This window comes from Oncorhynchus mykiss, chromosome 22 (genome assembly GCF_057628025.1).
Source record: "Oncorhynchus mykiss isolate SJ-2025 chromosome 22, ASM5762802v1, whole genome shotgun sequence".
Classification (NCBI taxonomy): domain Eukaryota; kingdom Metazoa; phylum Chordata; class Actinopteri; order Salmoniformes; family Salmonidae; genus Oncorhynchus; species Oncorhynchus mykiss.
Genome location: NC_143043.1, coordinates 17,073,241 through 17,093,524, shown reverse-complemented (window position 1 = coordinate 17,093,524; position 20,284 = coordinate 17,073,241). Strand labels below are relative to the sequence as shown.

Genomic DNA, 20,284 nt, shown 5'->3' with positions numbered 1-20,284 from the left:
CTTGGCAATTAATGTAGCATTAGTTTTTTGTTGTTGTGCCTCTAAATCTTTAATGGGGTGGCAGAAGCTGTGAAGTGGCTTGGTAAGCCATAGTGCCATCTGCTTCATATGTTCTCTTTCTCCACGTTGTGTGAAAGCCCGTCTCTCAGCACGCCTGGCTTGATTAATGCACGTCATCCACCTTCAACCAACATAGAGGGCTGCTGTAGACACACACACACAAAACTTTCCCCTCTCCCGTTATCCCCCCCCCCCCCAAAAGAAAATACCACTGTGGGAAATGAGTCAGCAGCTGAGAGAGAAACTAACCAGAGAATGCAGCACCCCACCAGGGTACCAAAGCGAGCACAGAGCACTGGATCGGGAGGAGCACATTACATAAGCAGCTACAAATGAAAACATGCTGTGGGAACGGGAAAGGGGTCTGGTGCGGATCATACAGTAATTAGGAAAGAAAGCATGCCACCAAGTTATTCAGTCCTGAATAAACCGAACACAGAATAGGCCCAATATTTCCTGCTAGCATGCTCTACAAAAAACCATAGGACCAGATAAACATATACATTGGTTGGATAACAAAAACTATGTCAGGGTAGGCCTACTTTTGAACTCGACCTTTGAAGAAATAAACAATGAATGAATCAGTCTGGAAAAGAAAGATACTGACTGTCTGTTTAATTGGGACAAAGAGGCCATACCCTAACCCTGTGTTTGGTGATGTGGAGTCTGAGAAAAATAGAAAGCAGAGTAATTCCAGTTTTGATTCAGATATGTGAATCGTACGTCACTACTTCACAGGAGCACCATTTTTATTTTATTTTATCAAACTGCATTTTTTTTTTGTCAGAAATGCCTTCTGGAACATGTGAACTTTCATGTGCCTTAATAACAAATTTGTACACCATCTGTAAATAAGAATAACATTTTTAAAATTACTAGCTAAAAAGGACAGCAACCTTCCCGCTAGACATGATTGGCTGAGATAATGCCGAGAGATGAGTTTGGATTGGTCTACCATCTGACCCGCCCGCGTCTGTCTATAACATGAGCTGGTCAGTATGTGTAGGTAATCATTTTTAACGCAGCTTTTTTAGAATTATATCACGTCGTAGAACTGCATAAGTGCTGGTCTCCACTTTCTGGAGGACCGAGTTTTGAAATCAGTGGAATTAGAGTATGATGGCTAAGGAGATTGATTAGAAATGTGCAGACAGGGTCGAAAAGAGAACACACACTTGTTTACGGATTACATCTTCAAGCTAAGGGGCAACCATGACGGAGAAGGAGAAATATCCATCCATACATAGGCGTAAGAGAGTCTAGCTAGCTACATTTTCTGATATCTCACGTTTCTAATTTTGTCAGAAAGTTGTTTTCATTTCAAGTTAAAGTGTACTGTCAGCTAACTAACATTACGTGTATGATCTGTGTAGTAATATTATTTGTATCTCAGAGCCATTTGCTTTGCTAGTTATAGCCTAACGTTAGCTAGCTAATATTGAACCTGGTTGGTTAGCTACCTGCAGATTCATGCAGGGTAGTAACGTTATGAGTTCGGATTATTTGTTAATTGTTTAGCAAGCTAGCTACATGTCTAAAAATACATTATGCAAGTAACTACTTCAACAGAATGTTTATGGATGTCACTGCAACAGCAGTTGATAGACGTAGCTGGTAAATTTGCTCTGGCTATCTACTCTGATTTCAGAGCACTTTCGTCTGAATGTGCCAGAGCGCAGAATAACTGACCAATTTACGAACACTCAACAGCCGTTGAATACGGCCGGTGTCAGTAAATGTTGGCAAAAAAGCGTCATTCAATTGTTGCCAGCAGCACAGTTGCAGTCACCAACGCTCTGGATAACATTAAAACAGCCTAACCAGCTCTGCTAGGGCAAGTAAAATGGTCAGAGTGAGCTGTTCTCTCATTTGTGTCTGGAAGTAGCTAGCAAGCTAGCCAACGTTAGTCAGTTAGCTTGGGTGCTTGACTACTGTTAGGTCAGTACGCTCAGATCAACCCTACTCCTCAGCCAGAGCGTCCAGTGTGCGCTCTGAACGCTCCGAGAGCTGAACGCTCTGAATTTACGAACGGCAAATCTGACAACACACTTAAGTTTATGAACGCCCAGAGCACACTCTGGCACACGCACTTAAATTGACGAACACACCAGTAGTATAAATCAGCCTTTAGTCTTGAAATCTTTGGTTGTTTAGTACATGCAGTAGCCTCACATGTGAATCGTTAAAGAGATGGTTGGGGCTAAAGCTTAACATGCTGTAAACGATGCTGAATGGGTGAAGACAAAAGACAAGCTCTCCAGTAGGTGTACCAAAACATTCAAAGGGCATTTTCTCAAAAGTGAGGTTACAAGTTCATCAACGTTCAAAGCAGAATTATTTTCCCCACTGTTCCTCAACTGTAGTGTATGACATACCATTTTCTTGTGATTGTATTTGTTTGTCCCACTATCGAGTGAGTGTATGAATAAGCGCTTGTGCACTTTATCTAAATATTTATTTATTATTGCTGTAGTTATCACCTACTTTTATCCCATGTATATAAAAAAACACAATTTAAACATAAGACTGAATGGAGCCGATCGGTCACATAAAATCAAAGGAGCATGGAGTAGAGACGAGTTGAGCAGGTTTGTTTACACATGGCCCGCAGACTCAGATTAACCTCGTTGTGTCCTGCCGTGCGGCTAAAAAGTATCTGATACCACTTCGTCTTCTGCAGCGCTGAAAACACAAGTTATTGATGTACTTATTTGTAATCGCATAATGAAAACACAGTATGAGGCAATCACAATCAGCCCCAGACCAGCCAGTCTCTCACTGTGCCAAAGAGCTTAAAAGGCAGCATTGAGGCAGCTGTATTGGTATTCAGGCCCATCCCTCCAGTCTCCAGCCCAGGTGGCTGGAGAGAGCCCAGATCCTGGCCGGGCCTCACTCTCTTCTCAGGCTATGCTGGTTTGGCTTAAATGCGGAAGACAAATTTCAGTTGAATGCATTCAGTTGTACAACTGACTGGGTATCCCCCTTTCCCTTTCTCTGCTGGCTAGATGAGAGGTGGAGTGTGTCAGACACATTCCTTTTGCCACCAAACAGAGATAGGAAATGGAAAGCATAACACTTTGTGGATGGGACGGAAGGGAGTAGCCCATAGCGAAAGAGGACTCAACTTTGTATCTGTGCCATTATAGCATCTGTGACAGCATGGGCAGCGCCATTGAGGCTTTCTTCTTCAAGATCGGCTTATCCCTGCCGATGACCTGGTTGGATATGACTCTAACAGGGTCACCAGGAGGGGGTCAGGCAATGAAGTTGGAAGTCCCACCCAGTTGACTACATTAAAATTATGGAAACCCTCAATGGCGCTGCCCATGCTAATATACCCTTTTGGCCACTAGAGGCCTCTATCATGCTGTATGGAGTAGCCCCTCTTGGAGTTCCCCTGGCCACAGTGGAGGGCCCGGACTATATCTAGCCTCACTCACTTTCCAGGGTTCCCACACAGAAAATAAAGTGGGAAGGAGAGGAGTGGCACAGCCCACTGCTGTGAACAAAGGATCCGTTTCAGATTTTTACAACATACATGAGTAATCACACAGCCTCTGGTACGAGGAATTCCTTTTCAGGGCTTGTGGGTTGAAGCAAACGGAGAGAAGCAGGGGGAAAGAGGGGAACATACCGTCACCACTGGCAGACGTTTGTCCCTTACACAGTCAGCACGAAGGAACGCTGTTACAGCCTACAACATGACAGAGACGGCTGATGCCTTCCCGATACAGTTGAAGTCGGAAGTTTACATACACTTAGGTTGGAGTCATTAAAACTTAGGTTGGAGTCATTAAAACTTGTTTTTCAACCACTCCACAAATGTCTTGTTAACAAACTATAGTTTTGGCATCTACTTTGTGTATGACACAAGTCATTTTTCCAATAATTGTTTTCAGACAGATTATTTCACTTAAAATTCAATGTATCACAATTCCAGTGGATCAGAAGTTTACATACATTAAGTTGACTGTGCCTTTAAACAGCTTGGAAAATTCCAGAAAATTATGTCATAGCTTTAGAAGCTTCTGATAGGCTAATTGACATCATTCGATTCAATTGTAGGTGTACCTGTGGATGTATTTCAAGGCCTACCTTCAAACTCAGGGCGGCTCAGCAAGGAAGAAGCCACTGCTCCAAAACCACCATAAAAAAAGCCAGACTACGGTTTGCAACTTCACATGGGGACAAAGATGGTACTTTTTGGCCATAATGCCCATCATTATATTTGGAGGAAAAATGGGGAGGCTTGCAAGCCGAAGAACACCATCACAACCGTGAAGCACGGGGCTAGCAGCATCATGTTGTGGAGGTGCTTTGCTGCAGGAGGGACTGGTGCACATCACAAAATAGATGGCATCATGAGGAGGAAAATTATGTGGATATATTGAAGCAACATCTTTAGACATCAGTCAGGATGTCTTGGTCGCAAATGGGATCAATGGACAATGATCCCAAGCATACTTCCAAAGTTGTGGCAAAATGGCTTCAGGACAACAAAGTCAAGGTGTTGGAGTGGCCTTCACAAAGCACTGACCTCAATCCCTTAGAAAATGTGTGGGCAGAACTGAAAAAGCGTGTGCCAGCAAGGAGGCCTACAAACCTGACTCAGTTACACCAGCTCTGTCAGGAGGAATGGGCCAAAATTCACCCAACTTATTGTGGGAAGCTTGTGGAAGGCTACCCGAAATGTTTGACCTAAGTTAAACAATTTACAGGCAATACTACCAAATATGAATTGAGTGTATGTAAACTTCTGACCCACTGGGAATGTGATGAAAGAAATAAAAGCTGAAAGAAATCATTTTCTCTACTATTATTCTGACATTTCACATTCTTAAAATAAAGTGGTGACCCTAACTGACCTAAGACAGGGAATTGTTACTAGGATTAAATGTCAGAAATGATGAAAAACTGAGTTTAAATGTATTTGGCTAAGGTGTATGTAAACTTCCGACTTCAACTTTACATACACCGAACAGTACACTCCTGAAAGTACAGTGTCTAACAGTATAGAAAGATGAGACTATAGTTAAACCAGTAAGGAAAAAAACATAAAATGCTCTGCAACCAATCCATGTTGAGTGCAGTTCGCAGTACACACAAAAGTTAGCCAGCAAACGACTAACATATTCTTATTTACAATGCCCTATCAAAAGTCTTATCCACCACACCCTGTGTGTGAGGGAAGGGGCAATGTCTGTGTTTACTTGACCGAGTCAGTGCATGGTACTTCCTGTGACAGCGTGGTGGGGGTGGGGCAGAGTGTGAGAGCAGCAGGTGCACATCCTGGTTCCTGCTACCATTTACTTTTCTCTGATGATTAACTTAATCGTCCAACGTCTACTCCACCCGGGCTGAAACCACAATGTGCAGTGCAGAACAATAGTTACCCCCTTTGGACAGTGAATTAAGTGCTTAACTACAGTGTACATAATACCTCTGTACTACACTGTATCTACAACAGGATAATAACACACCTGGCACTTGGGAGTGTTACCGCTCTACTATAATTCTCCAACCTGTGGTCATAGCATTGGTGTCAAGGTGAACCTGAATTCCAGCAGACACACATAGCCGGGTGTGCTGTATGTAAGCCCTGTGGTTCAGTTTGAACATAGCTCTGTCACACCACTCCATGATTTTCCTCCGATTAGGACACACCTAGAAAAACTATTCCGAATGTGCAGAGGGGTTAACCCTTTCCTTACCTCTACTGACGGGTGCAACCAAATGTTTCAAAAGCGCTTGGCAGTGCCACTAAAAGCAAAACTATATTACACTGGGCAAAAATAGCTCAAATAAAAGATCCTGGACATTTTCCGTGAACACAAAAAGCTTATTTCTCTCAAATTTTGTGTACACATTTGTTTACATCCCTGTTAGTGAGCATTTCTCCCTTGCCAAGATAATCCATCCACCTGACAGGTGTGGTATATCAAGAAGCTAATTAAACAGCAAGATCATTACACAGGTACACCTTGTGCTGGGGACAATAAAAAGGCCACTGTAAAATGTGCAGTTTTGTCACTACACAATGCCACAGATGTCTCAAGTCGAGAGAGTGCGCAATTGGCTTACTGACCTCAGGAATGTCCACCCAAAGTGTTGCCAGAGAATTTAATGTTCATGTATGTATCATAAGCCACCTCCAATGTAATTTTAGAGAATTTGACAATAAGTCCAACCAGCCTCACAACCGCAGACCGTATGGCGTCGTGTGGGTGAGCGGTTTGCTGATGTCAACGCTGTAAACAGTGTGCCAAATGGTGGCGGTGGGGTTATTATGTGGGCAGGCATAAGCTACGGACAACGAACACAATTGCATTTTAATTGATGGCAAATTTATTGCAAAGAGATACAGTGACGAGATCCTGAGGCCCATTGTTGTGCCATTCATCCACCACCATCACCTCATGTTTCAGCATAATGCACGGCCCCATGTCGCAAGGATCTGTACACAAATATCCCAGTTCTTCCATAGCCTGCATACTCAGACATGTCACCCATTGAGCATGTTTGGGATGCTCTGGGTCAACAACATGTTGCAGTACCCGCCATTATCCAGCAACTTCACACAGCCATTCAAGGAGTGGGACAACATTCCACAATCAGCAGCCCGATCAACTCTATGCAAAGGAGTTGTTGTACTACATGAGGCAAATGGTGGTCCCACCAGTTATTGACTGGTTTTCTGATCCACGCCCCTACTTTTTTTTTTAAGTATCTGTGACAAACAGATCCCATATCTGTATTCCCAGTCATGTGAAATCCATAGATTTGGACCTAATGAATTTATTTCAAATGACCGATTTCCTTATATGAACGGTAACTCAGTAAAATCTTTGAAATTGTTGCATGTTGCGTTTATATTTTTTGAACAGTAACACAAAACGATAGATTGTGCAAGAGGCATCTCAGAACGAAAGCAACTGTGCGGGAAAGACTATGTTAAGGCGCAAGCCCCGTGTTTTATGAATATTTACCATGAGGCCTGTACCGTCGGTCATGGGGATGCTGCTGCAGTACATTACTACTGACACAGCTGCAATGGGAATGCAGTATATCCAACGGCCCATTAAAGTGGTCCGCTAGACAAACACTACCAAGATATTTCCCCACCACTGTACTAACGCACGGACAGACTGAGGAACCTTCAGCAATACAGCGATTTAGACTGCAGTAAATCGAGGAGCAGCAGTCCGCCCCGCTTCCTGGCGTATACTGTCGGAATATGAATGAGTGTGCACGTGTCAACAAGCCAGTGGGTAGTACAGCAGACTGAGAATACAAATTAAAAAAAGGGTCCTTAGTGTCACCTAGTAAGATAGATAAGCCTAACCTTTAAATCAATATGGCTCTTCTGCTTGGAATACTCAGCTTCTGACGAGCGCGGGTCAGGAGCGTCATGTAAAGTTGGGATTCCCTAAGTAAAAACACCCGACTACCTCTACCTCTAAGACGGTATCAAACAGAACAAACAGATGAACTATAGAGTTAATGGAATATGATGATAAATACATGCATCTCTCAAACAATTCACCTGAATGAATTACAATCTATTAAAAAAACAGGGGGAAACAAACAGTCTATCCACATGTGTAACTGCAAAGTGCCTTTTGAATTTGGTTAGGGGACATGTTCCGAATGGAAGTCTCCTGCAGCAGCAGCTTGACAAAGATGACCTTTCTTCTTCAGATGACAACCTCTCTGTACAGGCTCAGGTTACACACAGAGACCTAATCCTGCTGCAGGCTGGAGCACAAAGCACTTTGTCTCTCCTCTGATAGCCGGCCAGGGCTCCAGAGTGGTCCGCCATGACAGGGCCAGCTCAGACCTGCACACTGTTGGAGGGAAAAGGATGGGCACGACTGGTGGGGGAGAGAGCCATTGTCAATGGAAGCCCCCCAGTCAAGCACTACTAGTAAAAGGGAACTAGGACGTCATTCGTAATGTGCCGCTGGAGGCGAGGACAGACTTGTGTTGGAGATGCAAAGGAAAGATGCTTCAGTTAGGCTAAAGATGAAGATCAAACTGTCAAATGGGCAATTCCACAGGTATCTCCCGATTGTTCAGGCAATTCTCACTTAGGAATTTAACTGGGAGGTAAAATATTTAACATGCCTTTTACATCTATCACAAACAATAGTTTTTTTTTCATGATGAAAGTGGCCACTTTATTCTTCTACATGCCTCCTGTAAGACCCTATGCTCCAGCAGGTATATTTCACTGGTCATCCCCAAAGCCAACTCCTCCTTTGGCCGCCTTTCCTTCCAGTTCTCTGCTGCCAATGACTGGAACGAATTGCAAAAATCACTGAAGCTGGAGTCTTATACCTCCGTCACTAACTTTAAGCATCAGCTGTCAGTGCAGCTTACCAATCATTGCACCAGTACATAGCCCATCTGTAAATAGCTCACCCAACTACCTCATCCACATGTTATTATTATTATTTTTGCTCCTTTGCACCCCAGTATCTCTACTTGCACATTCATCTTCTGCACATCTATCACTCCAGTGTTAATAGTAAATTGTAATTATTTTGCCACTATGGCCTATTTATTGCCTTACCTCCCTAATCTTACTACATTTGCACACACTGTATATAGATTTTTCTACTGGGTTTTTGACTGTACGTTTGTTTATCCCGTGTGAGAACTCTGTGTTGTTTGTGTCGCACTGCTTTGCTTGATCTTTGCCAGGTCGCAGTTGTAAAAACTTGTTCTCAACTGACCTACCTTGTTAAATAAAGGTGAAATAAATGTGTTTTTAAATTAACCGTACATAATGCAGACAACATCTTGGTGTCATTATACTCCACACAGTGTGCTCTAACATAGGGAGCATGTCTAGATTCAGAAAGACACATTTTCACCGACTTTATACATTATTTCATATCTCAACTATTCTTTTAGATTTTGTTCCATTTTAAAAGACAAGATTGTTTGGAATATAGTCTACAAGTACGTGACATTTCCAGAGTGGCCTCTCTGCAGTTTTGATTCACTTTATGAGCACAACCAACACAGTGAATGGTAAACGGACTCAAAGGGAATTACTCCCGCTGATTTGCTGAATGTGCAATCCTACAGGAGGGTTGCCCATCACCTTGTCCTAGAGAGATTTACATGGTTACCAAAACACCACAACAGGGTATGCTCACACGAAACACAGCCCTTTATTTTAAGTGTTTCTAAAAAATCCCCTATGGGGAAACAAATGAATGGTGGAAAAACGATTGGGACCATTTCCTTGTTTGGCCGCCAGGTCTTATGGGTATTATGACTCATGCTGTGGTACTCAATTTGAGAGGGAACGAATACAGCACACATAACTTGACTTTCAAACCTTGTAAAGCTACACTTTGGAAACAAAATGGTAAGTATTGTAAGAGAAACCCATTCCTGCTTGCAATCTAATCGTTGAAGGTGTTTTTCCATTTGGTGCGTTCCCTTTCGGAGTCAACACATACAGTGCCTTGCGACAGTATTCGGCCCCCTTGAACTTTGCGTCCTTTTGCCACATTTCAGGCTTCAAACATAAAGATATAAAACTGTATTTTTTTGTGAAGAATCAACAGCAAGTGGGACACAATCATGAAGTGGAACGACATTTATTGGATATTTCAAACTTTTTTAACAAATCAAAAACTGAAAAATTGGGCGTGCAAAATTATTCAGCCCCCTTAAGTTAATACTTTGTAGCGCCACCTTTTGCTGCGATTACAGCTGTAAGTTGCTTGGGGTATGTCTCTATCAGTTTTGCACATCGAGACTGACATTTTTTCCCATTCCTCCTTGCAAAACAGCTCGAGCTCAGTGAGGTTGGATGGAGAGCATTTGTGAACAGCAGTTTTCAGTTCTTTCCACAGATTCTCGATTGGATTCAGGTCTGGACTTTGACTTGGCCATTCTAACACCTGGATATGTTTATTTTTGATCCATTCCATTGTAGATTTTGCTTTATGTTTTGGATCATTGTCTTGTTGGAAGACAAATCTCCATCCCAGTCTCAGGTCTTTTGCAGACTCCATCAGGTTTTCTTCCAGAATGGTCCTGTATTTGGCTCCATCCATCTTCCCATCAATTTTAACCATCTTCCCTGTCCCTGCTGAAGAAAAGCAGGCCCAAACCATGATGCTGCCACCACCATGTTTGACAGTGGGGATGGTGTGTTCAGTGTGATGAGCTGTGTTGCTTTTACGCCAAACATAACGTTTTGCATTGTTGCCAAAAAGTTCAATTTTGGTTTCATCTGACCAGAGCACCTTCTTCCACATGTTTGGTGTGTCTCCCAGGTGGCTTGTGGCAAACTTTAAACAACACTTTTTATGGATATCTTTAAGAAATGGCTTTCTTCTTCCATAAAGGACAGATTTGTGCAATATATGACTGATTGTTGTCCTATGGACAGAGTCTCCCACCTCAGCTGTAGATCTCTGCAGTTCATCCAGAGTGATCATGGGCCTCTTGGCTACATCTCTGATCAGTCTTCTCCTTGTATGAGCTGAAAGTTTAGAGGGACGGCCAGGTCTTGTTAGATTTGCAGTGGTCTGATACTCCTTCCATTTCAATATTATCGCTTGCACAGTGCTCCTTGGCATGTTTAAAGCTTGGGAAATCTGCAGAACGACATATTTATACCTTGTCAGCTCGGGGGTTTGAACTTGCAACCTTCCGGTTACTAGTCCAACGCTCGAACCACTAGGCTACCCTGCCGCCCCTTAAACCGGTGGAAATCCGGTTTAAGGGGCGGTCTGATGAGTCCAAATTTGAGATTTTTGGTCCCAACCGCCGTGTCTTTGTGAGACGTAGAGTAGGTGTGGTTCCCACCGTGAAGCATGGAGGAGGTGTGATGGTGCTTCGCTGGTGACACTGTCAGTGATTTATTTAGAATCCAAGGAACACTTAACCAGCATGGCTACCACAGCATTCTGCAGCGATATGCCATCCCATCTGGTTTGCGCTTAGTGGGAACTATTTGTTGTTTTTCAACAGGACAATGACCCAACACACCTCCAGGCTTATTTAAAAAAAGTAAAACATTAAGAAAAACCCTTGAATGAGTAGATGTGTCCAAACATTTGACTGGTACTGTATGCATGCATGTATTTTGTATTTAATTTATTTTTACTAATTGATATTGGAGTCAAAGTATCGATATATAATCCAAAATAATACTGTGATACTACTATACCAATATTTTTCCCCCGTCAGTACTAAAGCCGATTTATGGTCATTCCGCGTCCGTATTGGGAGTACAGCATTTACTGCGATGCAGCCTCTGCAGAAGTTAGTACAGGACGTACCGCCCCCACCTACCGTCAACCAATCATGTCAATGTGGAGCCATACGGAGCTCTCCACATTGTTATAACATTTGGGAGGTGCACAGCGATGTGCTCCGGAGCTTGGTTTGGCATCCGCAAGCCTCCGGAGGCTTCACAATTGTGTCACACTCTCTGTATGGAGCCTCTTGATCGTATGCCGGATAAAGCATAAATGAGCTTTAACTCAGTTCTTCCAGGATTTTCTGCCATTTAAAAAAAAAAAAAAAAAAGAGTTTGATTTAGCTTTTTGCAACGATTTTGTCAAATTTATCATGAAAATGCACTGACGAGGGGACGTTTTGCTTGATTTAACCATTTTATGCAGTGATTGGTTAAAATTGCAAGCTCTCGCAGAATTGCAAAACCCTGGAGGGACTGGTTATTGAGCTCTGTCAATATGTGAACTGTTACTGAGCAGGAGGAAGACAATGCAACACATTGTTGTAAAGTATAAAGCTAGGCCAATCTCTGCCATGTCATCCCTGGGACAGATGCAGCGCACTGTTGTTCGTGTCATCCTCCAGGTCAGCTACTGGCCCCCTTTTCCAGGACCTCCTCCCTCAGAACCCCTACCAGGCCAATTGGGGGCATACACACCCTCAGATAACACATTTGAGGCTCTGGATAAACATTGACCAGATCACAGGCTGTGGAAAGCCCTGAAGTGATTTGTTTTCCCCTGTTCTACCAAAATGTTGATTAGATGTGGTGATAATAGGAGATAGCACCCAACCCAGCCCACTCCATGTTAATGCTGTTTACATGATTGCCAGAGGTAATGGGGGGGAAAAAATCAAATAAATGACATCATTTGTTTGGTAATGCCAGGCACAGGCCCAGATAATAATACCCTCTAGCTTACCATCTTTAAATCACTCACCGGCATCCAACTGAGCATATAGACCTGGCGGATCATTAACACAATAGATGGGTGGGATTTCTGGAGTGTGTCGTTTGTTCCCAAAAGGGATTTACGTTCTGCTCGTAAAAGGTAGAGATTAAATAGTAAAACCAATAATTCCATACATACATACATACCACTGTCATGAAATGACTTGGCACCGGTCTGTAAATCAGATCGTACGAGTGAATGAACATCTACACGTTGGCAAAAAAAAAAAAAACATGTTCACAAGTATGCATGGCTGATGAATGGAAAGAATCCTTCTCAAGGAGGAGGCCTATAACCAACCACCCTACAAGTCACTGGAGGAGCCACGACGAGGTTGTTTACACTGTACAGTAAAAGTCAGGTTCCGCCACACGTCACTCCAGTTCCCTCCCGGCTGTCCTCATTCATAGCCCTTATGTAATGTCAACAATGTTTCCAAAAATACCCCTAGGAGCATTCCGGACTGACATCCGCAAATATGTCTCCACCATTACTAGCCTAGATCTTATGCAGTTTTAATAGGAGAAATGTGTGACTCTCAGACACATCAGCTTTAGGCAATGTCTCAGTATTTACAGAAGCTTAAAACGCGCCATAGTTTGGGTTTTCATCCATTACACGGTTTGCCTGATACTATACTACTACAGCAGCCATAACAACATCAGCATGTGGGACAAAGATACTCATTTTGTGTGCGATCTGTCAGTCAACGCAACAAAGAATGCCCTCCACAAATATTTCAACACCGAGCGAAGTTAATGCTTAATAAGTTAGATCCAAAAGGGCACCAGCGGTGACATTGTCCAGTATATTACCACATATACAACCGACCTCTCTCAGACCGTTAAAAAGGTCAGACAAGAGTTAGCCAGCTATGAAACCCTATTGTAAGGTTTTGCATTCTGGAAGGGTTGAATAATCAAAGCAATTATCATGAACTTCAGTTTAGATTAACAAGGTGACATTTCACTTATTTTTATTAAATAATACATTCTTACCCGTATTGGAGATGTTGAGAACTTGATCTTCCTCCGTGGTTCTGGTTCCTCCTCATCCGAGAGTCCAGGGGCATCCTCAAAGTCCTCTTCATACTTCTCCTCTCCGGGCTGCTCCTCCTCCTCGTCCTCCTCCTTGAGGATCTGGTCAGTATCCCTATCGTCCACAAATGCTGCGTTCTCTATGCCGTACACCACTGGGGGAACCTTGCCCCTGATTCTTTGTTCCACCTGTTCACTCTCCTCCTCAGCAACCTCCTCATCCACCTCTTCCTCATTGCAACCCCCAGTTTGATTTGCAGGACTTGTGTCGTCCCTCCTCTCCTCTTTCAGTTCATACTGCTGCAACTCCTCAACTCGACTTCCTCCTTCCTTCTCCAGTGTCCTCGCAGTCTCCTTGCCCTCATCTTTCTCTAAGATCTGCCGATGGGGGTCGTCATTCTGACAGATCACCTTGGGTGGTGATTCTTTTCGCTCAACTTTGAGCTCTTTTGGGGGGTGCACGTTCGTCTCCTCAAAAACATTGTCTTCGACATTCTCATTTTCATTCTCGTCGCTCTCGGATGACTCATTTTGGACCACTACGAGCTCAGCCCGGACCATACCAGGCAGAGATGAGGCCTGGGCAGGTGAGTTTTCCATGGTGAGACTCTGTGCCACATGCCCATCACTCTTGGCACTGTCTGAGGTTTTGGCCCTGTTGCTACTGTAAACACTACTGGCAATCATGGTAGTCTGTTTTTGATTCCCGGGGGATGGGCTGGAGAGTTTTACTCCATCGCTACTCACAGATGGCCTACTAAAACCGTCACTGGTTGAGGGGGAGCGCTTGTAAGAGCTTTGGCCACCTGGGGATATGGGCTCTGGGGAGATGGGTTTTTGGGTGGCATTGGCTGTTGGGGAAATATGTTTTCGGGTGGCGTTGGTGACTGGGGAGGTTGGTTTGAGAATTACACCGGTAACGATGGAGGTGGGTTTGTTAGTGGCGTCACTAGTTGGAGTGGTGGATTTATACAAGCCTTCCCTTGTCAGAGACGTAGGCAGTGAGCGATCAGTGGGACCGCATACTTTAGATGACATCTCTGTGGCTTTTGCCGCGTCGTCACTGTCCACAATGAAGTTGTCTAGCCGCTTGGACATGGGTCCGGCATTCAGCGACAACCTGGACACGTGTTTTGTCTCCTCTGTATCGCTCCTCTCATCCAGACGGTTTTTCACCAATGGTGTAGGAACAGGCTCTGTTTTGATGTTGCTCGTCTCAGTGGATCCTGACAATCTCCTGGTACTTTTTCCCCCATCAGACACACTGCCCAGGGACACCCGGCTTACAACTCTGTTGGGAGACTTCTCCGCTGCGGGTTGTTCTTTGATGCTCCTCTCAAAGAGTTTTCTGGTCGAGCAAAACTTCTCTGCCAAAGCTGCTTTGTCAATTTCGACATCTTCTCCCTTGGGGTTTTTGTCTAAACTTTGAGATTCTGGGCTAGTGGCACTGCTCAAGCTTGTTTTGTGTGCGATGACTGCAAATGGTACCTTTGGTGGGGAGACCAGCAACACATCAGATTTCACCTCTTGACTCTCTTGCTGCTGACCATCCATTTGCAGGAAAATATTCTTTATCTTGTTCACCCGATTGCCAAAAGGCCTCCCCCTTGTGTCCTCCCGGGTGTCACCAGAGCCATTTGCATACGTCTTTGCAGCGCCTTCGGATTTCGTCCCATCAAATGAGCACTTGATAGCATGGAAGTCCGACTTGTATGCATTTCTATGCGGCGACGCACTCCTCAGAGTCCTTTCTCCTTTGCTCTCGGCTTTTATCATTTTCAAAGATTTACAGGGAGTGTCTTGGGAAGAGATATAACTAAGTATTTCCTTGTTTCTTGTTCCACTATTGTTGTTCTCTCTCGACCAGTGCCAAGGGCCCCGCTGAGATTCTCCGGCGCCCTTACCTCAAATCATGCGTAATGTGGTGGCCATCTACAAAGAAAATAGCAAAAAAACACGTTCAAAACCAAGCGGTTAGAATAATCCGAGCCTATCCAGCCAGGACCAGTGTCATATTAACTTTATGTAGCCCTCGTATACTTCGGGCAACTTCATAGTAAAGGATCCCCCCCCCACCACTACTGTACATCGTTGTAGACCAACTTCTTTAATTTAATAAAAGGATATCAATCAATTTAGCCACACTGAATTTAAAAACATTTCTCTTTTTATCTAACACTAGTAACCATTTAAAACACACCATGCTGCAACGTTATGAGTTTACTAGCTTATTGTAGGCTATTGCGTAAAGATATGCTATAAATTACAACAGGCTACAGTCGATTTTATTCTTTAAACTGAATGGGCTTTCAAGTATCCAATTCTTAACCGGTCAAATGTATAATAAAGTCAGTTGAAGAGTTTCCACTGCGCCTGTGAGGAACACGTTCGATACAAAGTGTCTCTAGCGGTGATCAGTTTCATTGTAACAATTCAAAGTAAATCGAGAGCAAAACATCGGAGCTTTCCCGCACACAGATGAACTAACTTTACATTTTTACCTCCGATGGCCACTTGTTTCATCGTCCTATGCGCGGAAGACTCCTCGGTAGACAACTCTTGTGAAATGTATACTCCCAAACTTGTCATTTCTTCACCGCCATCGTTCCCCGTTCCATAGTTTCCCTCCCTCCTTGTACTCCAGACACAGACCTGTCGCGCTACCGCGCAAACCCTCGCCCTCGAGCGCGCCACACGATCAGACAAGATCGGGGGCGCGCACACGGACACATTCCAGGACTAGAAACCCCCACCCTCTTCTTGAGTGCATGCAGGTTGCGCAGACACATGAGAGCTTTGGGGAATGTCGTGGAAAGAGAAGTACGGTATTCTTCATGGAGAAACTCACCTACCGCACTGGTGCATATGAAAGAAGAACTTGGTTCTGGAAAAACAATTACAAAAATTCCTCAAACCAACATCTGACCGATATATGGTTAGAGCATTGGGCCAGTAACAGAAAGGTTGCTGGTTCGAATCCTGGAGCTGACAAAGGCACTTAACCCCAATTGCTCCAGTGGTGCTGGACAATTGTGACCCCACTCCCAGCAGGTGTTTTAGGGGGAGTTGGGATATGTAAGAAACACATTTCAATCACACACTTGTGTGTAACAAGGCAAAAATAAGCCTACCCCAAAATTATTATTATTATAGGTGGCTATGTGTCTTCAACTACTCTATCTGATAGTGGTAGTATTGTTTAGGGAGTGATAGTATTGTTTGGAGGGTAAATGTCTCTCAAGAGCAATATGTATATTTGATATTTCATTGGCTGCAATTTTGATGAATAATCTGAGTGAGATCTTGTGTGAAATAGGCTTGGCATTATGACACTTGCGATATCTGGCCCCTTGGTCAGACTTCACCTCCCTAAATGGTCACCTGCATGACTCTCTAACTGACAGATAAGTGACACTCAACCAAAATATCACACAACCTAATCCTGACTGTGCATGTGTCATAAATCTGTTCATAGTGTAATAACATTGTTCCAGAATAGCTGACCTCAAAACTCAAAAAAGCTTAATAAAAGGCATGATTTCCTGACTGAGGAGCTGTGCTGCCTTGCAGAGAAGCCAAACTAGTCTCCCTCATACAAAGCAAATAGGTCACCATCACAGAGCTCGCTCTCTCTGTCTCTCTGTCTCTCTGTCTCTCTGTCTCTCTGTCTCTCTGTCTCTCTGTCTCTCTGTCTCTCTCTCTCTCTCTCTCTCTCTCTCTCTCTCTCTCTCTCTCTCTCTCTCTCTCTCTCTCTCTCTCTCTCTCTCTCTCTCTCTCTCTCTCTCTCTCTCTCTCTCTCTCTCTCTCTCTCTCTCTCTCTCTCTCTCTCTCTCTCTCTCTCAGCAGCATTCATGGCTGTGCAGCCTGTCTCAAAGAAAAGATGACTGGTTTTAATTTTAGATGCACTGTCTAGTGCTTCGGTGCTTGCTTAATGAGGATGGAAAAGTACAGTGAAAAGGATGTGTGCAGTGTGACAGGAGAACACGGGTGGTGTTTGCACAGGTACGGTAAAGAGAGCTCGTCTTCTCTGTGGAGAACACACCATAACACTTTAGTAAATGGAGAAGATGACTTCACACTCAACAGAGTTAACTATTCATTGAGATATTTACTGTGGAAAATGAAGTTGGTAAATTAGGCTATACCTGCCAAATGTTTCCACACAATCCATACAATGGCAGTCATATTATTTTTTAGACTTAACAGTACAACACATTGTAATGCAATGGCTGGATTATTATATAGGCAGAAGGGTAAATACAGTACTTCATTCATGTGGAAAATGGAGCAACTACTTACCATGCAGCACTTAAAAACTGGTTCCCTCCTTGGGGACAGTAGCCGTGTACAAAGTAGCACCAAAATGTACTTTCATTTCTTCACTGTAAATACAGACAAATATTTGACATTTATGCAAATTCTAATGTGAAAATACAAAGATAGCCTTATCGGAATTTGCTGATGTTCTTGAGCTCAGCCACAGACTCACGGAAAGAGAGTTTAGTGACATTTCCCAAGTGGCCCGAGGACCTAGTTTTCAAAAATACCAACCAATCAAATAGAAAGGGGGAAAGAACAGTCAAAGAAAAAAGGGCTTTGAACGTACAAGACTAACTAGATATCTTAAAAACGTTGATAAGTGGAAGTTTTAATGACATCTGAATCATCTTTGAAATGTTTGAGTGAAAGCAAACAGGCCTCTGCTGTATTGAGCCAAGATTGGTTTAACAGTAGCTATTTTGTAGAGCATTAACTCCTGCCCAATGCCCGTCTTGGTGCAGTAGGCCAGGGATTCCCAAACATTTTTCCTTTGTGACCAGCCAATTGACGTGCCTTTTTAAGTCGTGACCCACCATGAGGGTTGAAAGGTGAAAAAACATACACAGACCAAAGAATAAGATATTGCTGTTTCAAAGATAATCTCCTGCAATTCCACACATCCTGCCATGGAGCTGAGAGAAAATGTTGCCATTTTTAAGCACTTTTTCTATAATTCTACATGGCTAATCCTGTGTTCTTATGCTCAAACATTATGACAAAGTCAATGGGGGACTAATTGTCTAGAATGTTTTGTTTATTGTAAGTTTTCAAAGATATAGGTAATTTTTGAGAAATATATAGGTCCAATTATCTTTTCTAAATACTTTCGATTTGGTTTTAGTCGTTTATGTTTACACTGAAAGCATTTTTTCCATCCTGAAAATGTATTCCGTTTTTTTTGGTTGCTTTGCACTAATAATGTCATCCCACAGTTTGGTAACCATTGCGAGTAGACCATAGTCTACCCAAGCTAATCATAGATAACAAAATGCAGTTAGAATATGTTGATGCTTCATTGGGTGATCATTCCAAAACTATTCTGTATTGCAAAATTAATACAGATAAACTCATCTGGGTACAAGTGTGATTTGTTATGAATGAAATATGAAATACACTTGGCAGCTAATGCATATACAGATGGTGATCTATTTAGCAGGCCAAAGTTTTGAGCTTTGTAATTTTTTAAATCGCCCGGGAGTGAACCCATACATATTTAACTGTGTGAAACATGAAAAATTAACCTTTGTTGACACCCAGAAAGACATCAAACATGTTTCTCCACCAACATAATCTTTTACCCAATTACTCACTCACTGCAGTGCAAAGTAGGCCTACCCAATGCATTTCCTGACAAGTTCAGTAAAGCTTATCAAAGCTGCAAAACACTGTTTTACGACATGTTAGCGTAGCAGTAGCTACATTTAGGGAAGGGATCTGTGCTGTCTGACTGGAGAAATGCTGTTCTCCAGGCATTTCCTGGGGAGTTATCTGCTCTCACATTCCATTTTAGACAGTTATCTGATGTACAAGGTTTTTATAAAGCTTCTCACAGAAACCCACATGTGCTTCTGGTTTAATTGTAATTTATTTTCTATAGATAGATTTCAAATTTGGTCACCCACAGGAATTGGTTGTGGGTTCAACAAGGTGAAGGTTGAAAGGTCTCGATGATCTAAATTATGAAGCAGATTGATGATGGCGCTGACTTGATTTCCCTTGACGTTTAGCACTTAGCGTTCAGTCATAACTCATGTCTAGATCCACGGTGTGTGGAACCTTGAAAGAAAGGTAAAATAATATTTATTCTGTGTGAAAATGACTAAAGTATTGCCTTTTTCAGTAGTGGGTGACATGGACACTTATCTACTACATACCAGCTGCGACAAACAGCTTCCTGAATGCTTGTCAGCATCTGAAATGATGCTGCGTGTGCACATGAGGTCTGCATGTGTGTGTTTACTATTACGAGCTCGCTGGATTATCTCCTAGCAACGGTGGGCCATTGGGCCCTGAAAGCTTCCCTCCCAGGGGTAAAATCGCAGCAGGCCATTGTCAAGCCCATGGTCCCCATGACAACATCTCAAACCATGTCTGAACGCACCAGTATCTTCAAATCAAGGGAAAACAGGACATTGTACAGGCAACAAAGCACTCTAAAATCATACTACAAGGTAGACAGCTCACATGATATCATGAAGATGTTCAGCCCTCTGAAGGGCCAGAAATCACATGTTTTAATAATAGCCCAGTTGTAAGCCATTTTCCATTAGGCCTATTGTTGAAGTCGGAAGTTTACAAACACTTCATTAAAGTCATTAAAACTCGTTTTTCAACCACTCCACAAATTTCTTGTTAACAAACTATAGTTCTGGATAGTCGGTTAGGACATCTACTTTGTGCATGACACAAGTCATTATTCCAACAGTTGTTTATTTCACTCATAATTAACTGTATCACAATTCCAGTGGGTCAGAAGTTTATATACACAAAGTTGACTGCGCCTTTAAACAGCTTGGAAAATTCAAGAAAATGACGTCATGGCTTTAGAAGCAACTGATAGGCTAATTGACATACCTGTGGATGTATTTCAAGGCCTACCTTCAAACTCAGTGCCTCTTTGCTTGACAATCAAAAGAAATCAGCCAA

General features: G+C 43.0%; 1 protein-coding gene across 6 annotated transcripts in view; it reads right to left on the bottom strand.

The window, feature by feature from the left end:
• Positions 1-16,075, bottom strand: part of LOC110501450 (neurabin-1) — a 33,950-nt gene extending 17,875 nt beyond the window's left edge. For 3 of the 6 annotated variants that reach the window (XM_036958813.2, XM_036958814.2, XM_036958815.2), the window contains exons 1-2: positions 15,820-16,075; positions 13,280-15,250 (exon numbers count right to left, since the gene is read on the bottom strand). In XM_036958813.2, the coding sequence (XP_036814708.2) occupies positions 13,280-15,094 (1,815 nt within the window). In that variant the 5' untranslated portion in view covers positions 15,095-15,250; positions 15,820-16,075. Of the gene's footprint in view, positions 1-13,279; positions 15,251-15,811 lie in introns of all 6 variants that reach the window. The other 3 variants (XM_090215607.1, XM_090215608.1, XM_090215609.1) reach the window with 1 other exon arrangement.
• Positions 16,076-20,284: the final 4,209 nt, after the last annotated feature.